Raw genomic sequence first — 20,407 nt, 5'->3', positions numbered from 1 at the left:
TTTTTCTTGGAGAGAAGTGGCTTCTTTGCTGCCCTTCTTGACACCAGGCTGTTGTCCAAAAGTCTTGGCCTCACTGTGCGTGCAGATGCACTCACACCCACCTGCTGCAAATATTGAGCAAGCACTGCACTGGGGGTGACACAAATCCATGGCTGACTCTTCAGGAGGAGTCGGTCCTGGTGCTTGCTGGACACTTTCAGATGTCTTGAAGCCTTCTTCACTGCAGTTGAACCTCTCACATGAAGTTCTTAATGATTCGGTAAATGGTTTTTACTGGTGCAGTTTCCTTGCATGTGAGGCCATTTTGATGCAAAGGAATGATTGCTGCACTTCTTCCCTCCTTTTATAGCAATAAGACAGCTCTTATAATCCAATCAGAATGATACTGACTCGTACTTATTCACACTTTTCCATGTGCTGATATAATTAGTGAAATTATGTTAGCAGTGAATGTGAATAAACAACAACTGAAGCAGCAAACTTTGCAAAACTGTCACTGCCTCTACTTTTGGCCACGACTGTTTTGTCTCGAAGTTTGTACAGTATGTAAGCGTGAGTAACATTAGATGTGTATAGGTCTGCATTTCACTGTGTGTGTGTAAGCATTATATGTATGTTTGAGCGTTCAGTAGTATACACACGTTTGGCTACTTAACATGTGTATGCAAGTGTTTCATGTATGTATTGTATGAGTCAGTGAAGTTTGATTTAGGCCCCACATGGCACCTCATAGTCTCGTTCGGACACAATGGGTCTCTTAGTCATTACATCTTCTTTTTCTTCATTACATCAAATTGCACAGGACATACACTCACTCATATCTTTATGCAAACTCATTTGAAAATAATTACTGTCCCAAGACTTTATGTAAACCTTGAAAATGTGTAATTCACGGTGCCCCCAACAGGTGTGAAAAGGATATTAACTTAAAGCATGTTTCATTCATTCATGCCTTATTTTTAGTTTAAATGTGAGTGTTTATTAGGGGTGTGATGATATACAGCTTTGTTTAAAAAATTTGCAGTATGGTTCTTTCTGTTCAGTACACGTGTACCGAACGAATACAGTGTTGTTTTAGTGTTTAAAACTCAAGAGTGAGTGTTTAGCTGAAAAATAAAGCACACAGCTGCTGCCGGATAAGTGCACCACGTTGCCTTAAACATGAGACGTGCTTTATATTAAGCTCTTCAAACTAAATCATAAGGCAGCGGCTATTTGCACTAAATATAATGATTGGCTAACGTCATTGCATAGGAAAAGTTGTTTTGAAAACATTATCCATATAAAACCACTACAGGTTTACAGTCTTGAAATTTACTATGGTGCTTGGATTCATTCTAAATAACAAACACATACTGTACATACGTATGTTCATAAGTGCTAAATTTGCTTCTGTGAATACTGTATCAATTATTTTAACTACAGTGATATACCATGCCATTTTAGCTTGTTTCTACAATTCTTTGATCTCTTTTGTAGTGACTCTTATCTGAGTGCTCCACATTGAAAGTGCAGTGGTGAACCAAATGAGCTTCTGATCAAGTTTGCCATGTCAGGAAAAAGCATATTTATAGTATGTGATGCAAACATCAAAATGTATTAGTTTACAAATTATGCATTTTGGTAAAAGGTTTTGAGGTCATACTCGTGGTATTAAGTCTTTTGGTTATCTGCCCTTGTAATCCTTAATTTAAGTGAAAAGGAATAATGTCTTAAATAGGATTATGTAGGTTTTATTTTTTTTTGGATACAACGTAAACAAAGGATTTTTTGTTTTCACTATGGACATTGCTTGAATGACCACTTTCGTCTTCATTAATATCTAACGGATAAGAATTAGTTTTTCTACTTTTCTCATGTGGTTGTATTTAGTAAATCACTTTAATGATTTTAAATTCTTTTTGTTATTTTGTAAGAGTGCAAATGCATATGGTTTTTCATGACCTAAGACCAACCGATTATGAACAAAAGGGATGTGCCCGAAGCCAAATGCCATATTCAGAAAGGCACGGATAATGGCTTCAAAGCGAATAACAAATTCTACCAAATAATTGGGGGGGGGAAATCGGTTGCCCCTTTCACTCCTTGTGTTTGCTGGATAATTGCCAGGAGACCGGATAGCAGATCACCTACATAAATATCTAAAATGACTACTCAATAATGAGTGTGTGAAGTAAATGAGTATAAACTTTATGAATAAAATGAGCAGAGCACGATTGCAAATGTAATAGCTATGTTGCCTTGCATCTCTCAGAAATAAGATCTTGGGCAAGTGATCTCAAGTAAAATATTACATTAAACACATTTTCTACTATTTTATGTCTTTTTAAATGTTTTAAACCTTATGATATTACCTTACAATATTAAATGTTTCACTCTCACACGGAAATAGCAAGCATTTATGTATTCTGTATAATATGTTCAGATCTGCATTTGTATGCATAGTAAAAGTTGTTTTAGCAATTTTCAACCAAAAAAATAGCGACGTAACACAGAAACATTTAGGAGCAAAGAAGCTTGTTATCGAAGCCGCCCCGACTTTAAGTAATAAAATAGCTTCACTACTGAATCACTACATTATATTTCCAAGCAATGTAGTGCTTGGAAATATAATGTAGTGATTCAGTAGTGAAGCTATTTTATTACTTAAAGTCGGGGCGGCTTCGATAACAAGCTTCTTTGCTCCTAAATGTTTCTGTGTGTGTGCAGCATGATCTCTGTATGTGTGTGTGCACTTCAATGAAAACAGCGCATTAATATAGAACGGTGATTAAACTGACTTGGAACTACCTGTGCATTAAATGTTTTTATTTTAATAAACATATTCCTGCCAAACAAATTCTGTAATGAGATGTAATATGATATATTCAAGTTTAATTCAAGGGTTACGTTTTGAGAAAACTCCACAGAATATTTGATCTGAATCAGATGTGTATGATATTTAACAGAGGTGTTTTACAGGTTGAGCATCTACAGAATTGTCTTCCTTGAACAGTCTGACACATTTTACGAGAAATGACGTTTGCTTCTGTTGACTGGAATAATAATTGGCACCTGGCCACATGTTTGTGTCATGGTCTCAGAAAGGATTTTGGTAAACATGTTATGTATAACCTGTTTTAGCTGCCCTGTTCATTGATGGATGTAAACCCCAACTTCCTGTAGGAATAGAGAGGAAGACCGTTCATGTGTTTGTACTACAGGGCTGTTGTACTGAGGCCAGGGGACAGGGGACAGATAAAAAGGTGTCACAGTGTTCTGTGCTTAAACGGCTCTCAAATGCTTCCCCTCCCATATGGCCTTGGGCTTTCATTTCCTTTTTGTTCACCAAATATGCAGATATCCGGCATGTGTTTACTGGTTTATGCTACTTGCCAACAAAACAGGAGCTCAATAGTACATGTGTCTGAGATAATAGAAGTTTAGTTGATTGGCATCAAAAAAACTTTGTGTACAAGTAAAAGGAAATTAACTGCAACAATTAATTTCTAATCTTTCAGTGTTTTTAATAGATTTTTTTTTTGTCTTTCCAGAAAAATAGATCCTTGGTAATGACAAGCATGCCCACTGAGTGAGTATCTATTATTGTGTTTTCTGAATACTTTGAAACAATGAAAATAATAAAGCTGGGTCATTCCATGTCAACTCAACCCCGGCTCAAATTTTTGATGTTGTTAATATTTTTTCTTGTGAAAGACAAACATAAATAGTGATGAAAGCCAAAATATCAAATGTCTTGAATGAATATTTGAGTAATTGACCATTTTGTAGAATTGTAGAATTGACCAATTCTCAAAATGAGAATTTTCACCTGAGATTTTGAGTAAAATTACAAGGGGGTAAAATGTCTAGAAAGATAGCAGCATCATTATTTTATTTTTACACAGAGATTGGTAGGTCTGTTAGTAAAATCTGTTGACTTTAGTCATCTGTGTTGGATTATATGCCAATGGTGACCGTACAAAATAGGAAAAAGCACTTGTGTTTTCACCCCTGAAGTATGCATGTTGTAACTCAAGAAATATTAAAGAAATCTTTATAGATTTAAAACCTTTTAGGTTTTGGTTCTTAACAAACTTTTCTTTTGGTGTCCATATTTCTTAATCCCCTATATGGTTCAATTCCAGAGAATCTCTAAAGAACAAATATTGTTAAAATTAGAAATATATCTTGTTATATACCTTGAAATATACCGTTTGCAAAGACCCGCCACCCTCTTTACAGTTGCTACATGTACGTCCGACAAGCCATGGCGCTCTTATGTTCTCACGCAGTAAAAAATACATTGTGGGGCAGAGAGGACACTGACAACGCACCAACAGACAGGACAGAGCAGGTTACTTTTGATATGAAACAGTCTCAGCTTTCAAATTTTGTCTTTTCTTTAAGAAATGTAAACATACCTTTTTTTGTTGTTGTTGTTTTTTGGATGGGACAGTGCATATTAATGAACGTACAATAGAAATTGACGTAAATACACCGGATTTAGCCTAATGCTTAATCTAAAAGTTTTGAAGCTCTTTAATGTGTCGTTGTGACAGATCGCTGTAGCACTTTAGGAAAAGCTGCTCGTAAACCGATCATCTCTTCCTTCTAGTTAATTTATAGCATCAAATAAACATGAATGAACATCAGAAGGAATGTTTCAACCGTGAACAGACATCAGTACACACCGTTTTTCAAGTTCAAGTCCTCCGACGTTAATCTACTAACTCCCCTGACTGCTTTGTCGGACAAAATGGTCGATTCGGCGGATTATGATTGGTCAGATCGCCTGCCAATCAAACTCCCGGCGAAGGGTGAATTGCTAAGAACACACCTGTCTGAGTGCCAAAAAATTCTTTTTCAGAAGTTTGCCTTCCTGTAACTCAAGAAATATTAAAGATATATCAATAGGAATTTTTGGAATTTGGGAATTTTTGGAATTTTACATTTTAATCCAGAGATTTCAGAATCTCAATGCAGCTCCATGTCCAAATTGTTGAATTTTACCCATTTTCAATAGTTGAAAACCAAATGTAATTTTGTTTATCCATTCATGACTGTTGTCACCACATATAAGAACAGTAACCCAGGGTTTAGAAATGTATATTGTGACGTCAAATTATGAATAACCAGGATTAATTGTTAACTCTTTTAAATGTTTCAAAGTTTGAGGTATTATCAGTGATACCACAAAATATGCCCCTTAGCAGTGCTTAGCAGCTTCACATGTTATAACAATAGAAAGTTGTAATACTTAAACCATCCAGTTGAGGAAAATCTTGGTTTACTGAAGTGTGTGGAATACAATGTGTGGGGGGAGCAAATACACGTTCCTAGCAGGCATGAAATTTGTTTTAAACATGTAGTTACAATACTGCATATTTGAACTCTTGCTAGCTTTAGAAGCTGTTAAAATGAACAAAACCCTTCTTCCAAATATCTATAACTGATTCAAATATAAAATATTATGAACAGACTACTGAGAGCAAGTTAATGTTTCACAACTTGACCATTTCAGTGTATTTTTGGTACTCAGGCAGGTATGTTTCATGCAATTGTTTTGATAGAGGGAAACAAGATACATTACTAGTTTCAACATTATTTATTCTTCAGACTTTAATACAATTAGCTGTGTGCAAAGTGACCCACATTTGGTTTTTGACAGTTAAAATGAACCATAATAGGGCCTTACAAATTAAAATACCAAAAGAAAAAATTGCTAAGAACCAGAATGTAAAATCATATTGAGATATCTTTAATACTTTGAGTTACAGGCACGCAAACTTGGGAAAAATGATATTTTTGGCACTCAGACAGGAATGTTGTATGCAATTCATTTCATAGAAGCAAACAAGATACATTTCAAAACAAGATTATTATTTTTTCAGACATTCCTCTTTAAAAGAAAAAAAGTATCTGTTGTATGCAAATTGACCCTCATTTGGTTTTTAACCATAGAAAATGCGTACAATTTAATCTTGGAGCCACATTGAAATCTCTGGAATTAAACCACATTTGGCCTTCAAAATGAATACACTAAAAGAAAAGTTTAATAAGGATATTACGATCTTTAATACTTGAGTTTTAGAGGTCTGCAAACTTTGGAAAACTGATTTTTCCCTGTTTTTGATCTGCCACCATTGGCATATAATCCAAGAAAGATGGCTGAAGTCAGCAGATTTTACTAACAGACCTACCATTCTCTATGTGAAAATAACACAATGATGCTTCCATCTTTCTAAAGTCATTTGTACCCCTTTGTAATTTGGCTCCAAATCTCAGGTGAAAATGTTCATTTTGACCCCCCTCTACAAAATGGTGGATTACTCAAATAATAATCCATGAAATTTGATATTTTGTCTTTCATCACTATTTATGTTTGTCTTTCACCAGAAAAAAATATGAACAAAATCAAAAATTTGAGCCGGGAAAGTTTCCAAAATTTGATTTTGATTTGACTCGGAATGACCAAACTAACTGTTGTGCTGCATGAATACAAGCAACCCTCTAGATCAGAGGTCTTCAATCCTGTTCCTGGAGGGCCACTGTCCTGCAGAGTTTAGTTCCAACCCTAATCAAACACACCTGAATCAGCTCATCAAGCTTTTCAGGATCGCTTGAAAATACAAAGACAGGTGTGCTGAAGCAGGTTGGAACTAAACTCTGCAGGAAGGTGGCTCTCCAGGAGCAGGATTGAAGACCTTTGCTCTAGTCCCCATTTAATCAAAATTGACTTTTGGCTTTTAGTATGAATATGTTAGCCTTAAGGTTGTCAAGCAAAATTCGCTTATTTAGAAGATGTAAGCATCCAAAACGTACACTCTCTCACTTCTGCCAATATGGATTAAACGATTTTGATAACATCACTGCACTTCAGCTTCTCATCAGATTATCTGTCCAATCAAATGCTCTCTAGAATCTAAGCTGCAGCTGAAATTGGTCACTTATTACAAAATTACTATTTTCTATATGGTGAATGGTACATATAGTGGATAGGGAACGATTCAGACAGTGTAATATGCTTTTCATTGGGGGTGAGGAAGTCATGTGAATAGCCATGGCATGCACACAGTCTGCTCTGACTAGAGACATGATAGCACAGAGCGGATCATATGCGCGAATCGCCACAGACAACACAAAAGGTATTGGACCCATTTGAATTCTGCACAGAATGATATATTTTAAAGGGATATGGAGGAGATTAGGAGGAGAAACAGTTAGACAGTATCGGCATTAGAAACAGCACTGACATAACACCAGTACTATGCACCAACATAAATTACACTTTTTTTCAAACTACACATCCTCAGCATGATTAAGATCACACTTTTGCTTTGGTGACAGTTTCATATTAAATATAAAAGGGGAATCTAATAGACTCTGGCTGTCATAAGCTGTCAAATGCTGCTTTGTCAAGCTCAACGGCTCTGGTCGAGCTGTGATATTAACAAAGCGCTATTGGCTATTTTAAAAAGGAGGAGGAGCTGCTCGATATGTTGCGCCCTGTCTTCCTGTTTCAGTGGAAATGACATCAACACATTAAATAGGGCCTTTAATGCTTGCTGTGAGCGTGCACCATTTCACGCTGGCATGTTTTATATTTGCACAGGAACAGTGGATGCCGACTTTGATACTGAGTGCATTTGGACTTACCTATCTTTTCACCTTTTGATGTCCGCTCTGTGTATAAAGGAGCTGCTTGAGTCTTCAACATGGAGAGCAGATAAGATGAGAGAGGCAGTGCGATCGGCATTTATAATGTGCAATATATCACGTAACCAAAATGATCATGTCATGTCCATATATATTGCGATGAGTCAATATATTATCTTGACAGACCTACTGCCCACGTGCAGAACTCTGATCTAAAGTAAGGTTGTGACCAAATTCTGTATATTATAGGATGAGAAATTATATTTCAGAATAATGGAATACATCAAAATAAAGTTATTTGTGCTGAAAATTCTAACCATGTGGGAATACAGATTTTTGGATAAAGTTGTGGTCATACACCAGTATAAATAGTATAAATGTCGGTGTATAAAACTGAAAATAAACTGGACAAACATGAACAGGTTTTGTGAAGGTAAATTTAAAACTTTTTAAAGACCTTTTCAAGACCAAGTAAAGAAAATTTAAGGAATAAATACGACAATATGTTCTCGAAGGGCGTTTTCACACCTGGCTCATTTGGAGTGTTTGTTGATGTTCTCCCTTAGTTCGGTTCGTTTAGGCAAATATGATCATGGCAATTGCGCTCGGATCCGCTCCAAAACAATCTCTCCGAGATCGACTGAACGTGGTTGTCTCGGCCCAATTAAAAACAAACTCGGGGGCAGTTCGGTTCAGTTGAGAAAGCAATTCAACCCAACGGACCAACAAACCAAGCGGTATCATAATTCATAACGGGAAATGTGTTATATACATTTCAGAGGTTGAAATTACAGCTTTCAACAGATATTCATTACTTTAATTCATTTTAATTCAAAAAGTAGCTTTAATCACTTTGTTCCCAACCAGTAGAATATGGAAATATCTTTTACTCCACCTTCTGATCACACTGCAAAAAAGTGATGTGTTGTCAGTTTTTTTTTTTGTCTTGTTTTCCAGTGCAGATGTCTAAAGATTCTTAAAGCTGCAGTAAGCGATTTATGAGAAACACTGTTGATTATTTGAAATCAAGCCAACCAAACCCCTTTCTTAATTTCTCCGCCTCCAAATGCACACACATGCAATGCACGAGTGGATGTCTCTGTAAAGCTCTTGCCTGATCGTAACCCTTCTTTTTCCAGTGATTTTCCTCTGACCTTTTCTCTTTTGTAAAGTTCTCTCTCTCTCTCTCTCTCTCTCTCTCTCTCTCTCTCTCTCTCTCTCTCTCTCTCTCTCTCTCTCTCTCTCTCTCTCTCTCTCTCTCTCTCCTCCTCTCTCTCTCTCCCCATCCTGAGTGTATACACCCCCTACTGCTTATTAGCTACAAGTGTGTGGTGGTGCTCGGTCTGATCTCTTTCAACAGCATTTATCAGAAATTGCTTACTGGGCCTTTAAATCAAGATACATTTACTTGAGATGCAAAATGATATATAGTATATATTGAAATATATATATATATATATATATATATATATATATATATATATATATAAATAAATATATACAAAATATGAAGTTCATCAAAATGAAGTGATGAACGTTTATGATTAAAACAAGAATTAATATCTGCTAATGGGTTCAGAAAAATAAACTTAATTCAAAGGGAAGTTTTCATAATTGGCTGATAAACATTTGTTCTTGTTTAAATAATGAACTTTTGTTATATTTTTAAAGACTTAATTTTAGATTTGTTTCTCAAGTAAATGTATCAAAGATGTTTAGATATTTGTATTGGAAAACGGGACAAAAATCATTATTTTGCAGTCCATGCAACACTCATGCCATGACTTTAAGACTTTCTGCTCTGGTTTGAGACCTTTTTAAGGCCTTAATTTGTGTAAGGGTGAATTGAGACTTGCAGAAACCCTGAAGTTTATGATTTTTGTTTGTTGTGCATTTGTGTTTAGGAAGCAAGAGGTAGTCTTCCAGCTGGTCAGAAATCTGGGTGGTTTTACAGTGGTCGATAATGTGTGTGAAAGCACCACTCATGTGGTGTCCGGCAGCCCACGGCGGACGCTTAATATCCTGTTAGGCATTGCACGTGGCTGCTGGATCCTCTCCTTTGAGTGGGTGTGTATAGTGCTTATTGCTTTGTGTGTATTTTTTCATAACTGTGATAAACATCATTCTGTAAAGATTCAGGTGATAGTTAATTGTATCTTTTGTATCTGTATTGTATATTTTTTTTTTTTTTTTTTTTTTTTTTTTATCTGTGCAGATCCTATGGTGTTTGGAGCACAGGCAGTGGGTTCCTGAAGAACCATATGAGCTATCCGATCATTTTCCAGCTGCACCTGTAAGTACACAAGTACACTTGTATTAAACGTACAGTATGGAATTTTTCGCCACTAGGGGTCGCTAACCTATTTACAATAACAAAGGCGTAGTTTGATGACGCAACATTTGCTAAGAATTATGATCTTGTCGTCAACGTCAAGCCGACCGATCTAATCTATGGATCTAATAATGTTTATGGATGACTGAATACATCGATGCTTTTATCATGACTGTGATATGAAGCAGTTCGGGATTGCTAAGAGACAGCTATCAGCTCCACACGAGTCCCGCATAAGGAATATGGACATTTCATTCTACCGAACTAACGTTACACGCGAGTGCAGAATTACTACTCACAGTCAGTTTATTAGACAAATTAAACTTGTGAGGTAACGCAGCGTTGTTTCACTTGGTCTAACATTACACTATCACACTGAAATGCATTTGAATGTGTTGAAATGTATGTGTTAGTTTGTCTGTATGAGACTAGCAGTAAGCTAGATCAACATTAGAATAACATACAGATCATATTCTAACATTTCATCATGTTGAGCTATATAACATTGATTATTTTTATGTAAATGTGCTCACCTGTTTAATAAAGTAACGTTACATGTAGGAGCGGTCGAAGTCTCGGACGTGGAGCTCTCGTTTATATACTGTCTATGGGAGCTCTAGGCATCTCGAAAACACCGCGCTGATATTGATTCTCGTTGTAGTTCTCCTTTTGTATCCAAAGTCTGCTTGCCATGGTCCATAATGTTTGAACGAAACAACAACAGCGTGCAAATAGACATTGCGAACTACCGTCAGTCGCTTTGGTTACTATCATAGGGCTCTGGTTCATAGCTCTGGTTGCCATGGCAGTACGAGCGGAAACCAGGGACAACGCGGATATGACGCCATTGACGGCGACAAAGCGGAAATAAAGAAACGGGACGTTTCTCGAATTAAATTACAAATTTCTCCTGGTTTGAAAGTTGTTGGAAACAGTCGGGATAATGTATGTACACAACTAAAAAATATATATAACATAGATATAGTGATTTTTGCTATTTTTAAAGCAAAAAAGTTACATATTGTGGCTTTAAAGGTGAACTAAGTAACTTTTTTTACCTTAACTGAACAGCTTCGGAGTCATTGGAATGGTTATATTACTTATTTCGGGTTGAATGGTGGTCGTTTCGCACCCCCCTGGTGCCCGTGAGCGGAAAATACGCACTTGCAACTTTGAGCCGGCGGGCCGCCGGCCGCCGCGTCAGGAAGTCTCGCGTGATATCAGGTCTCGCGATGTAAACAATTGCTTTACGGCCAAAAGAAATCTGCTAAAATGCTGTCATTATTGCGCTCCCTCACGCTGTCCGAACCCGAATGAAGAAGACGTTTTAAAGAATGTCCCATCTGCTTTGATGTCGTTGATCTATAGCCTCTGGTGTCTGAGAATCACCAACGAGTTTTTACAAAAGTGTTGTCAAATATCTATTCCGAAGCTGTGGGGGGAGCTCTAGAGAGAAACCTGCGAGCAAAAAGCGAGAATACAGCGAAGAAATCCCGAAGCTACTGAGTGCTGCTTTAATAGTGCATACAGTCACAAAATCTTATTTTGCCTACAGTCTGAACCATAGTCTCAGATCTTTATTCCTGGCCATTTCTTCTACATCCAACACATTGATTACAAGAGCTCATTGTTTGAGTACCGTCTAATCTACCCAGATTTTAATATATGGCCTTGTTAGGAGAAGATTAACGATATTCTCTTCACATATGACTGGTTTTGGATCATCAGTAATTTACAATAGGGATGTTTTGTCCCCATTATGACCACGCAGGAGAGATGGTGTTTCAAATCTTTTGTACTTTTTTTTAAATATACAAATTATATTACATAGTTACAGCTACATTTGTAATATTAGACAGTCAAAATGAAGTGAACCTGCAGTGTTTTGCGTTCACAATGGGTATAAAAAAAACCTCTGTGGGCATAAAAGCGAACTAAACTCGGAGCACCTCCTGATGGTCCTGATGAGAAAATTTGCAGTGCTCGCATAAACTGTTTTCAGACCTCTGACGCTGAAAAGAATGAGTGAAAACTTTTTGCTTGGGCATTGTGAGAGCGCTTGTGCTCATGACTGCGGTTGAACATCTAAACATACAAAATACAACGAATGAGATGCCCATCGACAGATTTTCTTCCGTCTGTTCTTCAAAATGTAATCGTGTGTATTTTGATATTAATGCAGTACAGGTAATGACATCGATCTGTGGTCTCCTAGTGGTTTACGCACAATTTAGCATTTTGTGATTTAATATCCAACAACAACAAAAGAATACAATGAATTTATCTATACAATCCTTTTTTTTTTTTTTTGTCTGTTATATATACAGTAGCACACGTGCAGTCATGTGTATGCAACATAATTAGACACTGCTGCATTTTATGTAATACATTTCAAATTATGAAGTACAGATGGCACTCAACTAGAATATATTTTTTGCTGCCTCGGTTGCGGCAGCCAATGCATTTCTGCTCTTGACCACTAAGTGGCTCTATAACCAAAGATTTTGACTAGTTTCACTTGTAATACCTGTATTTCATTAAAACGTATTCTTAATATCTATTAGCCTGTTATTTTCTCCTTGCAAAAATGATTTAAAAAAAAATGCTATAGAAAATGTGAATTATATAGGCTACACATTTATTATAGATATAGACAGATATTACTTACTTGACCGTTATTATAACTTGAAATATATTACTGTTTTACAGTAGCCTGGGTTTCCCCATGCTGCCTTGAGCGCAGCGCGATTTTATTCACGCTGCTAGGCAGCCTGGACACCATGGACCAGATTTTCCCCTCAAAAAGGGATCCAATCACAGAACGGGGAGGGAGCAGCAAGACGATGATGACATTTATGCGACACACCGAAGCAGTTTGTTTATATCTATGGATCCAACATGGCATCAGACTCGAAGTTACCTTTCGATGCAGCCTTAGATAGTGTTCTAAGTAGTTTAGAACGCAAGTTTATTTCGTCTTCTTCCTCGTCGAATTTCTGCCGCTCTACATACGTCATCTGGTATAATTGAAACGATTGGCTATGAGCTACGTACAGGCGCATTTGATAGACATTCGTAGCGCCCAATAAACGGCTCTGGGCATTCGTAAACCACGCCTCAAATACGAGAAAATGAACATATGGTTCCCAGACCACGTCTCAATGAGATGTGGTCTGACGTTAGCCAGGCTAGTTTTACAGTAGAATTTAGATACGTCTCAATGTAATAATAAAACTAACACTAATACAAATGTATCAACACCACGTATCCGTAACAAGTCCGCTCCGCGACACTAGTACAGTAGTTTCGGGGGGTCTACCACCCCCCCTGAAAAAAATCCTAGGGGAAACACTGTTAAAATTTAAGATCCACGTGCAAAGAGAGGGGCTGAGGTTTAGATTATTGATTTTTGTTACCAGTTTGTGTTGTATTATCATATTAAAAGCAGAACTAAAATCAATAAAAACCATCCTTACATAAGTGTTCTGGTGCTCCAAGCGTGTCAAGGCTGTGTGCAGTGCAGTTGAAACGGCATCCTCCATTAATCTATTTGCGCGGTAGGTAAACTGATGATGTTCAAAATCGGGGGGGAATTGCTGCCTTTATGTGTGTCAGTATCAGCCTTTCAAAACACTTCATAATAATAGGTTTCAAAGCAATCGGTCTGTATTCATTCAAGCATTCTGCTGTAGATTTCTTTGGCACAGGGATAATAGGAGTTGATTTGAAACAAGTGGGGACTATAGCCTGTCGAAGTGAGTTATTGAATATATCGGTGAACATGTGCTAGCTGTTTCAGCACACTCTTTTAAAACTCTTCCCTGCACTCCATCTGGTTCAGCTGCTTTCTTGATGTCAATTTTAGTCAGAGAGGACCTCGCTTATTGTGGGTTCAGAATGAGTGCTTGCTTCCGTCATCAAAACGAGCAAAGAAATGGTTTAGGACATCAGGGAAAGCCGTATCATTGTTGGGCATCTGGCTGTTACCACCCTTGTAATCATTGATTTCCTTGATTCTTTTCCACATGCTGTGGGAGTCATTTTTGTTGAAATGATCCTCAATACGCTGTTTATAGTTGTGCTTTGTGTCCTTGATGCCCTTCCTCAGTTTTCCTCCTGCATTTCTGTATTCCTCTATGTCCCCAGATTTAAAAGCAGTATCCTGAGCCTTTATAAGAGTTTTAACCTCACTATTAAACCAAGGCTTCTGATTAGAAAACACATTGATGTGGTTCTTCTGACTGGTTGTTCTTGTAGTCACATTATCAGGGCAAAATGTTATGTATGACAGGACTGTCGAGGCATATTCCTCTAGGTTAGCTCCTTGTGCAAAGGTGTCCCATTCAGTGTTTTCAAAAGTCTAAGTCAGATGCTTTGCTTGCTCAGATGATTTACTTCGTTTTACAAGGCCGGCTACCTTTTTTCCCTAAGCTAAACGAAATGGACTTCCCACTCATGTAGACACTTCACACACTTTGTTGCCATGAATAATGTCAACCTTATTAAATTCCACCGAGATCTTGGGATCCTTACTATCATGTTTTAAAAAACTTTCAGGATAGCGAACCCAAATTTTTTCCCACCAGTACTGCTGTTTGTTGCTATTCCAGTCACACTGTTGGATAATACTTGTTGTTTAGTGTAAAATGGACATGCTTTGTAATTATTACATAAATGTTCTGTATATAAAAAGGTGTAACATAAATCAATGTGTTAACATTATCACACGTTACTGACACAAGCAAGTTTAAGTTATTATTCTCAAGCATTAGTCTGAACCCCTGGTATGGGCCTATGGGGCCCCCTGGTGACCACGGGGGCCCTATGGAACCGCATATGTTGCCTATTAAGTAGGACTGGCATTGTTTTTGAGTCTATATGAAACATGTTTTCAATATACTGTAAGAGCTGTATGGCATCTTTCAACTGAATAACTTGCAAATGCAATCATGCATGTTAGTGTGCAGATTGGTATAGTGTGCAATCTCTAAAGAGATTAGTACAGGAATGGTCAGACGTAACATTAGGATAATCTAGCAATTATTATTTTCTTATAAACCTGTTTAAATGTTATAATGTCTATAAGTACATTGTATATTTAAGTTTATGTTCTTCACAATTAAAGGGATAGTTCACCCAAAAATGAAAATTAGCCCATGATTTACTTACCCTGAAGTCATCCTAGGTGCATATGACATTCTTCTTTCAGACGGATACAATTGGAGTTCTATTAAAAAATGTTCCGGCTCTTCCAAGCTTTATAATGGCAGTGAATGGGTGTACAGTGAGGAAAATAAGTATTTGAACACCCTGCTATTTTGCAAGTTCTCCCACTTAGAAATCATGGAGGGGTCTGAAATTGTCATCGTAGGTGCATGTCCACTGTGAGAGACATAATCTAAAAAAAAAAATCCAGAAATCACAATGTATGATTTTTTTTACTATTTATTTGTATGATACAGCTGCAAATCAGTATTTGCACGGCCGTTCGCATCTATTTACGTTACCCTTGAACTTGACGCACAACATAATGACGAGCGCGGTTGCCCAGCCCTGTTTATTTGAACCGCAAGAGGCATCAATTGCCAAGTGTAGTGAGTGTGCAGCTCACTCAGGGGAGGATCTATGCTAATAGGGAAAAGTCTGTCACCAGTCATGGGATGGGCCTGTTCCATTGCAATGTCACAATGGCATGAACCATTGTGAAAACATGAACAAATCATTTAGAGACAATTTTTCATTTTATTTTTAGGGAATACAAAAAAGAGTGGGTGGATTTTTACCGTTATAGGTTAGTTGTCCACACTGTGGACAATTTTTTTTTTTTTTAAAAAGGGACCCTTTAAGAAATGCTGTGGAATTTGGTTAACTGTCAACAAATGTCCACAGTTAAGATATCTACAAGAAGGTCCAAAGCACTAAACCATGTGTAAGCAACAGTTTTATAGAGTAACAATTTGTACGACATGTTTAAAGAACCTCCTCAGCTTTATGCATTTAACTCACTCTTGTACCATGGTTACATTTGACAATTTATCAATAATATAATTTTTTGTAAATAATTTGGTATTTACAAATAAAATAAGCACACTAAGAAAGTAGTTCTGATTCCACTTATCTACATGAAGAATTAAGGAAATCCTGTAAAATATCAAGGTACTTCAGTTTACAGGTGTATATCCCCTTTACAGCTGTTCAATTAACAATACATATTAATACATCCCTTTGAACAAAACTTGTCCCTTGACGAAGTTCCATTAATATGTTGTATGTCAGGATTTCATGTTCAATGAATTAGCAATTTGACACTGTAACTGTTTTTTTGTTTGTTTTTTAAGTGCTTTATATTTTAAATAGAAGTCCTGTATCAGAAGTGCATGAAGGTCACACCTCTCCAACAAATGTTTCTCTATAGGATAGGAAAGCAGTGACATCAGTAGTCATTAGCCGTTTTTCCACTGTCCGGCCAAAAGCTGGCGTGCTAGCGCCAGTCGTGTTTCCACTGTCACTTCCAGGGCTTGATCGTCGGGGCTTCTCCTTCTCTGATTGAAAATATATTGGGACTGTCACTGGAGAGGGTGCTCCTCTGGTTGTTTGTTTTTTTTTGTGGAAAATGTTTAGAAATGATCATTCTTTCTAAATGTGATGAAACTATGCGGAGCTTCTGACCCGTCGGTGGAAACGCAGCGTGTTTGGGGCTCTGTACTACAGGTCCGAGGCTATTATCCCAGCACAGCCCGTTGCCCTGGCTCGCACTGGCCCGACAGTGGAAAAGCGGCTATTGTGCCTTAGGACTAGAGGCTTAGAAGTTTGACGGTCTTATCATCATAGTCGTGGCCTTTAGTGAATATGCTGAACCTTTCCAATAGTACCATTTGATGCCATTGAAACGATTAGTGTTCTGTCCCTGCTGGTAGTATACTCCATTAAGATTGGATGGTCCACAGGCATCAAACCACCAACCTAAATTATACAACAAAAATATATACTTTAGGATATAAAAACAGAAGTATATTGTGACAACACAAAATGTTGGCTGTTGTTAACATACACCAGGCTCCCAAATATTACTACAGGTATTACAAATGAACAATTTTGTTTTTGAATGCATCAATGCTATTTCCTCAATTATTAGTATTAGTAGTTGTTCTTTTTTTTGCTAGCTAAAATAAGAATGATTAAGGGGGAAGTCTTCAGATCCCAGACCATTAATGGCAATATGATTAAATGAGTATCCTCTCTCTTGTTTTTCATTTTTGCTATGGTACTTTTACTTTTTTTAATCCTTAAGTACAATTTAAAGTTGTACTTTTTTTCATACTCAAGTATACTATATCAAGTATTTTTACACCCCTGGTGCCAAGTAACAGACTTAAAAAACTGGGGCAAATGAGTACTCTAAATCCATTAGAATAAGACAATTATGATGCATACTGTAAAACACTGAAGAAATGATAGAGGTATTTGAAAGTAATTTGCTCTTACCTCCTGAGAGCATTTGTGAGCATTTGCAAATACATTTGTCGTTGTCTACATCTTTTGTGCTGAAATCACTTCCTGGCTGTCCCATGCTGCTAGTTCTACCCGCTGTTCCACTGTAGTTGTTGAGGTGTATCCTATAGAATTGGAAAATCAGAAATATAAATAATATATTATACATGCGAGTTAGTCTGGTAATTCAATTCTGTTATCAATAAGACATGGACAAAATACAACAACTGCTAAAATGTGTAAACTCTGTTCACAATTTTATTATACCATTCTCAGTATTTGCTAGTACTCTCATTTTCCCTGTAGTTGGGGTACGTAGAAACGTGTGATACGTTTACGTACTTTGTCAAATAATTCAGTTCTGCTGTATCAAAATACAGGTTTTCTAATTTGAAGACATTCTAGACATGCCAGAGATGAAGAATGTTCCCAAAGGTATAAAGACCAACTTAACCCTCTACATTGCAAGTAAATCACTTGCATATGCAACTAAAATTTTATATATATATATATATATATATATATATATATATATATATATATATATATATATATATATTATTGTTCACAAATCTGTCTAAATCTGTGTTAGTGAGCACTTCTCCTTTGCCGAGATAATCCATCCACCTCACAGGTGTGGCATATCAAGTTGCTGATTAGACAGCATGAGATCCTGAGGCCCATTGTTGTGCCATTCATCCATGACCATCACCTCATGTTGACGTTTTACAGTACAAACTGCACTGCCTAAGGCACACCTGTGCAATAATCATGCTGTCTAATCAGCATCTTGATATGCCACACCTGTGAGGTGGATGGATTATCTCGGCAAAGGAGAAGTGCTCACTAACACAGATTAAGACAGATTTGAAATTAAATTTTGGTATGTTTTAGCTTACCTCAAGGGCATCCAAGATGTAGGTGTCTTTTTTTCCGCAGTAGTTTCAATTTTGATATTTTTAGGTCAAACCGTTCTTGTCTGTCAGTCATATAATGCAGGTCAATGGTCACTGTCTCAAAGAGCATGCACAGAGTCCAATTTAAAACAATTCCCCATCGTCCAAATTAAACAATTCCCCATCGTAAGTACACATTGATGACCATCGACCTGCATTATATGACTGACAGACAAGAACGGTTTGACCTAAAAATATCAAAATTGAAACTACTGCGGAAAAAAAGACACCTACATCTTGGATGCCCTTGAGGTAAGCTAAAACATACCAAAATATAATTTCAAAGTGAACTATCCATTTAATACCAAGTTTTTACTGGTTACTGTATGATGATTGAAATCGCGTAATTGCTTTAAACAAATACTAAATAAACTGCAAAATGTTTTTGTTTCTAATACATTTAATGTACTGATTGCTCATGACAGCACTGCATGAGCTTGCGGCGCCATCTGCGGGCCAGAGTTCAAATAACCAATTGCGAGAAAATCTACATTGAAACTGTTATCCGCCAGTTGCCTGGTAACTTTTTATGAATTTTGACAATGCATGGTTGTGAGAATGTGATATGGCTTAGTGCGATCCAATGTTCCCTCAAAAAAAATGTATCTTTCTATTTCGGTGGACATTTTTCGCCACCTGAGCAAAAACATTCTTTATACCTGACCTGTACAGCATACGTAGAAACACAATGGTTTCAACATGCAGTTGTAACTCTTAACTTCTTTTTTACTTGAAACCTTGATGTAACTTTTTGGTATTAAATCATATTTTTGAAAACAAGCAGTTAATTAAGAAGTCACTAAATTAAGCACATTTTAGGTTACCTGAGAATATTTAGTTTTACAGTGCTGTTTACTATACCAGTCTTTACCAAGAAATTTATTTAAAAAATAATTTACAAAATCTTCTGCAGGAGAGTTCAATTCTTTAAAATAATATAATATAACACACACAAAATCTATTTAAACATTGAATGTAATTTATGTATTTTGAGTTTGCTCTGCAAACTTTGGGTCTGTAGTTGTTACCGTTCTGTGCCCATCATCCATCATTTCCACCACTTAATCAAACCACTCTTCTTTAATTAAAACATGATGTTTTATTTCACATGTCTTTGCGTTTCTCGTTCCCTCTCGGATTGAGTTATTTGGTCCGCAAACATGACTATTCTTACCGTGGCTGATTTGGCTCACTGCCACTCACACGTGCTCACATCATTCTCTGTCTATGAAACCTGTAAACTGCGTTGACTGTTTTTTACTCTATAGCAATACCAACTCTATAGCGGTTGATCAGAGCACTGCAAGTATCTTACTTATCTTAATCTACAATCAAATGGATTTCCCCACTCATTTCGCCTCTGTCCTCTGCGCGGCATTTTATTCTTAATTGCGCAGCCACGGCATCAGAAGTGCACGGCTGCGCAAGCGCGCAGCTTAGAGGGAACATTGGTGCAATCATCAAATTGCTGTTGTAATTAAATAAAGTCGCACTGCATGTTTCAATAGCATTCGTTCAGTGGATAATTCGTTCATTTTCAGTTTCGATTCACAGTAAGTCTTTGTTTGAGTCGCTTATAATTTGCATTTGGGAATGCAACAGGCACCAACCATCTTTCAAAATTCATAGATTTTCCTTCTTTTTTTGTCTTTAGCTAATCACATGCTTGGATATAGCACAATTCTAGCATCACACAGCATATACTATAAAAAACACCCAAGGAGTCACAAAACTCTGAGGTATATGAAGGCACGGGGTAGTTCTTCACCTGTAATTCTGCTTCTCTCCATCAAGTGAGAACTGTTCATATTTTGAAAAGGCTGTGTTCCCCTCCCAGTCTGTCAGATCTATCCTGAGGACATGTTGTTTTTCTTGTGTCAACTTGGAGATAATTTCATTCCCCAACCAGTGTTCACCCAAGATGTCTCCAAACCCCTGAATTGGAAATGCAGAAAATCCATGTTTCATATCAGTGTAAAATTGTCAGAAG

General features: G+C 37.0%; 2 protein-coding genes across 4 annotated transcripts in view; one reads left to right on the top strand and one right to left on the bottom strand.

Annotated features, from left to right (window-relative positions):
- Positions 1–20,407, top strand: part of mcph1 (microcephalin 1) — a 101,728-nt gene that overhangs the window by 46,456 nt on the left and 34,865 nt on the right. The window contains exons 11-13 of one of the 2 annotated variants that reach the window (XM_082154457.1): positions 3,534–3,571; positions 9,543–9,705; positions 9,854–9,931. In XM_082154457.1, the coding sequence (XP_082010583.1) occupies positions 3,534–3,571; positions 9,543–9,705; positions 9,854–9,931 (279 nt within the window). The remainder of the gene's footprint in view (positions 1–3,533; positions 3,572–9,542; positions 9,706–9,853; positions 9,932–20,407) is intronic. The other variant, XR_014201713.1, reaches the window with a different exon arrangement.
- The window catches only part of angpt2a (angiopoietin 2a), a 30,237-nt gene continuing 25,522 nt past the window's right edge, over positions 15,693–20,407 (bottom strand). For both annotated transcript variants that reach the window (XM_082154508.1, XM_082154509.1), the window contains exons 7-9: positions 20,186–20,352; positions 17,456–17,586; positions 15,693–16,933 (exon numbers count right to left, since the gene is read on the bottom strand). In XM_082154508.1, coding sequence (XP_082010634.1) covers positions 16,773–16,933; positions 17,456–17,586; positions 20,186–20,352 — 459 coding nt within the window. In that variant the 3' untranslated portion in view covers positions 15,693–16,772. The remainder of the gene's footprint in view (positions 16,934–17,455; positions 17,587–20,185; positions 20,353–20,407) is intronic.

Source organism: Leuciscus leuciscus (assembly GCF_965113295.1).
Source record: "Leuciscus leuciscus genome assembly, chromosome: 22".
Taxonomy (NCBI): domain Eukaryota; kingdom Metazoa; phylum Chordata; class Actinopteri; order Cypriniformes; family Leuciscidae; genus Leuciscus; species Leuciscus leuciscus.
This window is presented reverse-complemented; position numbering and strand designations above follow the sequence as displayed.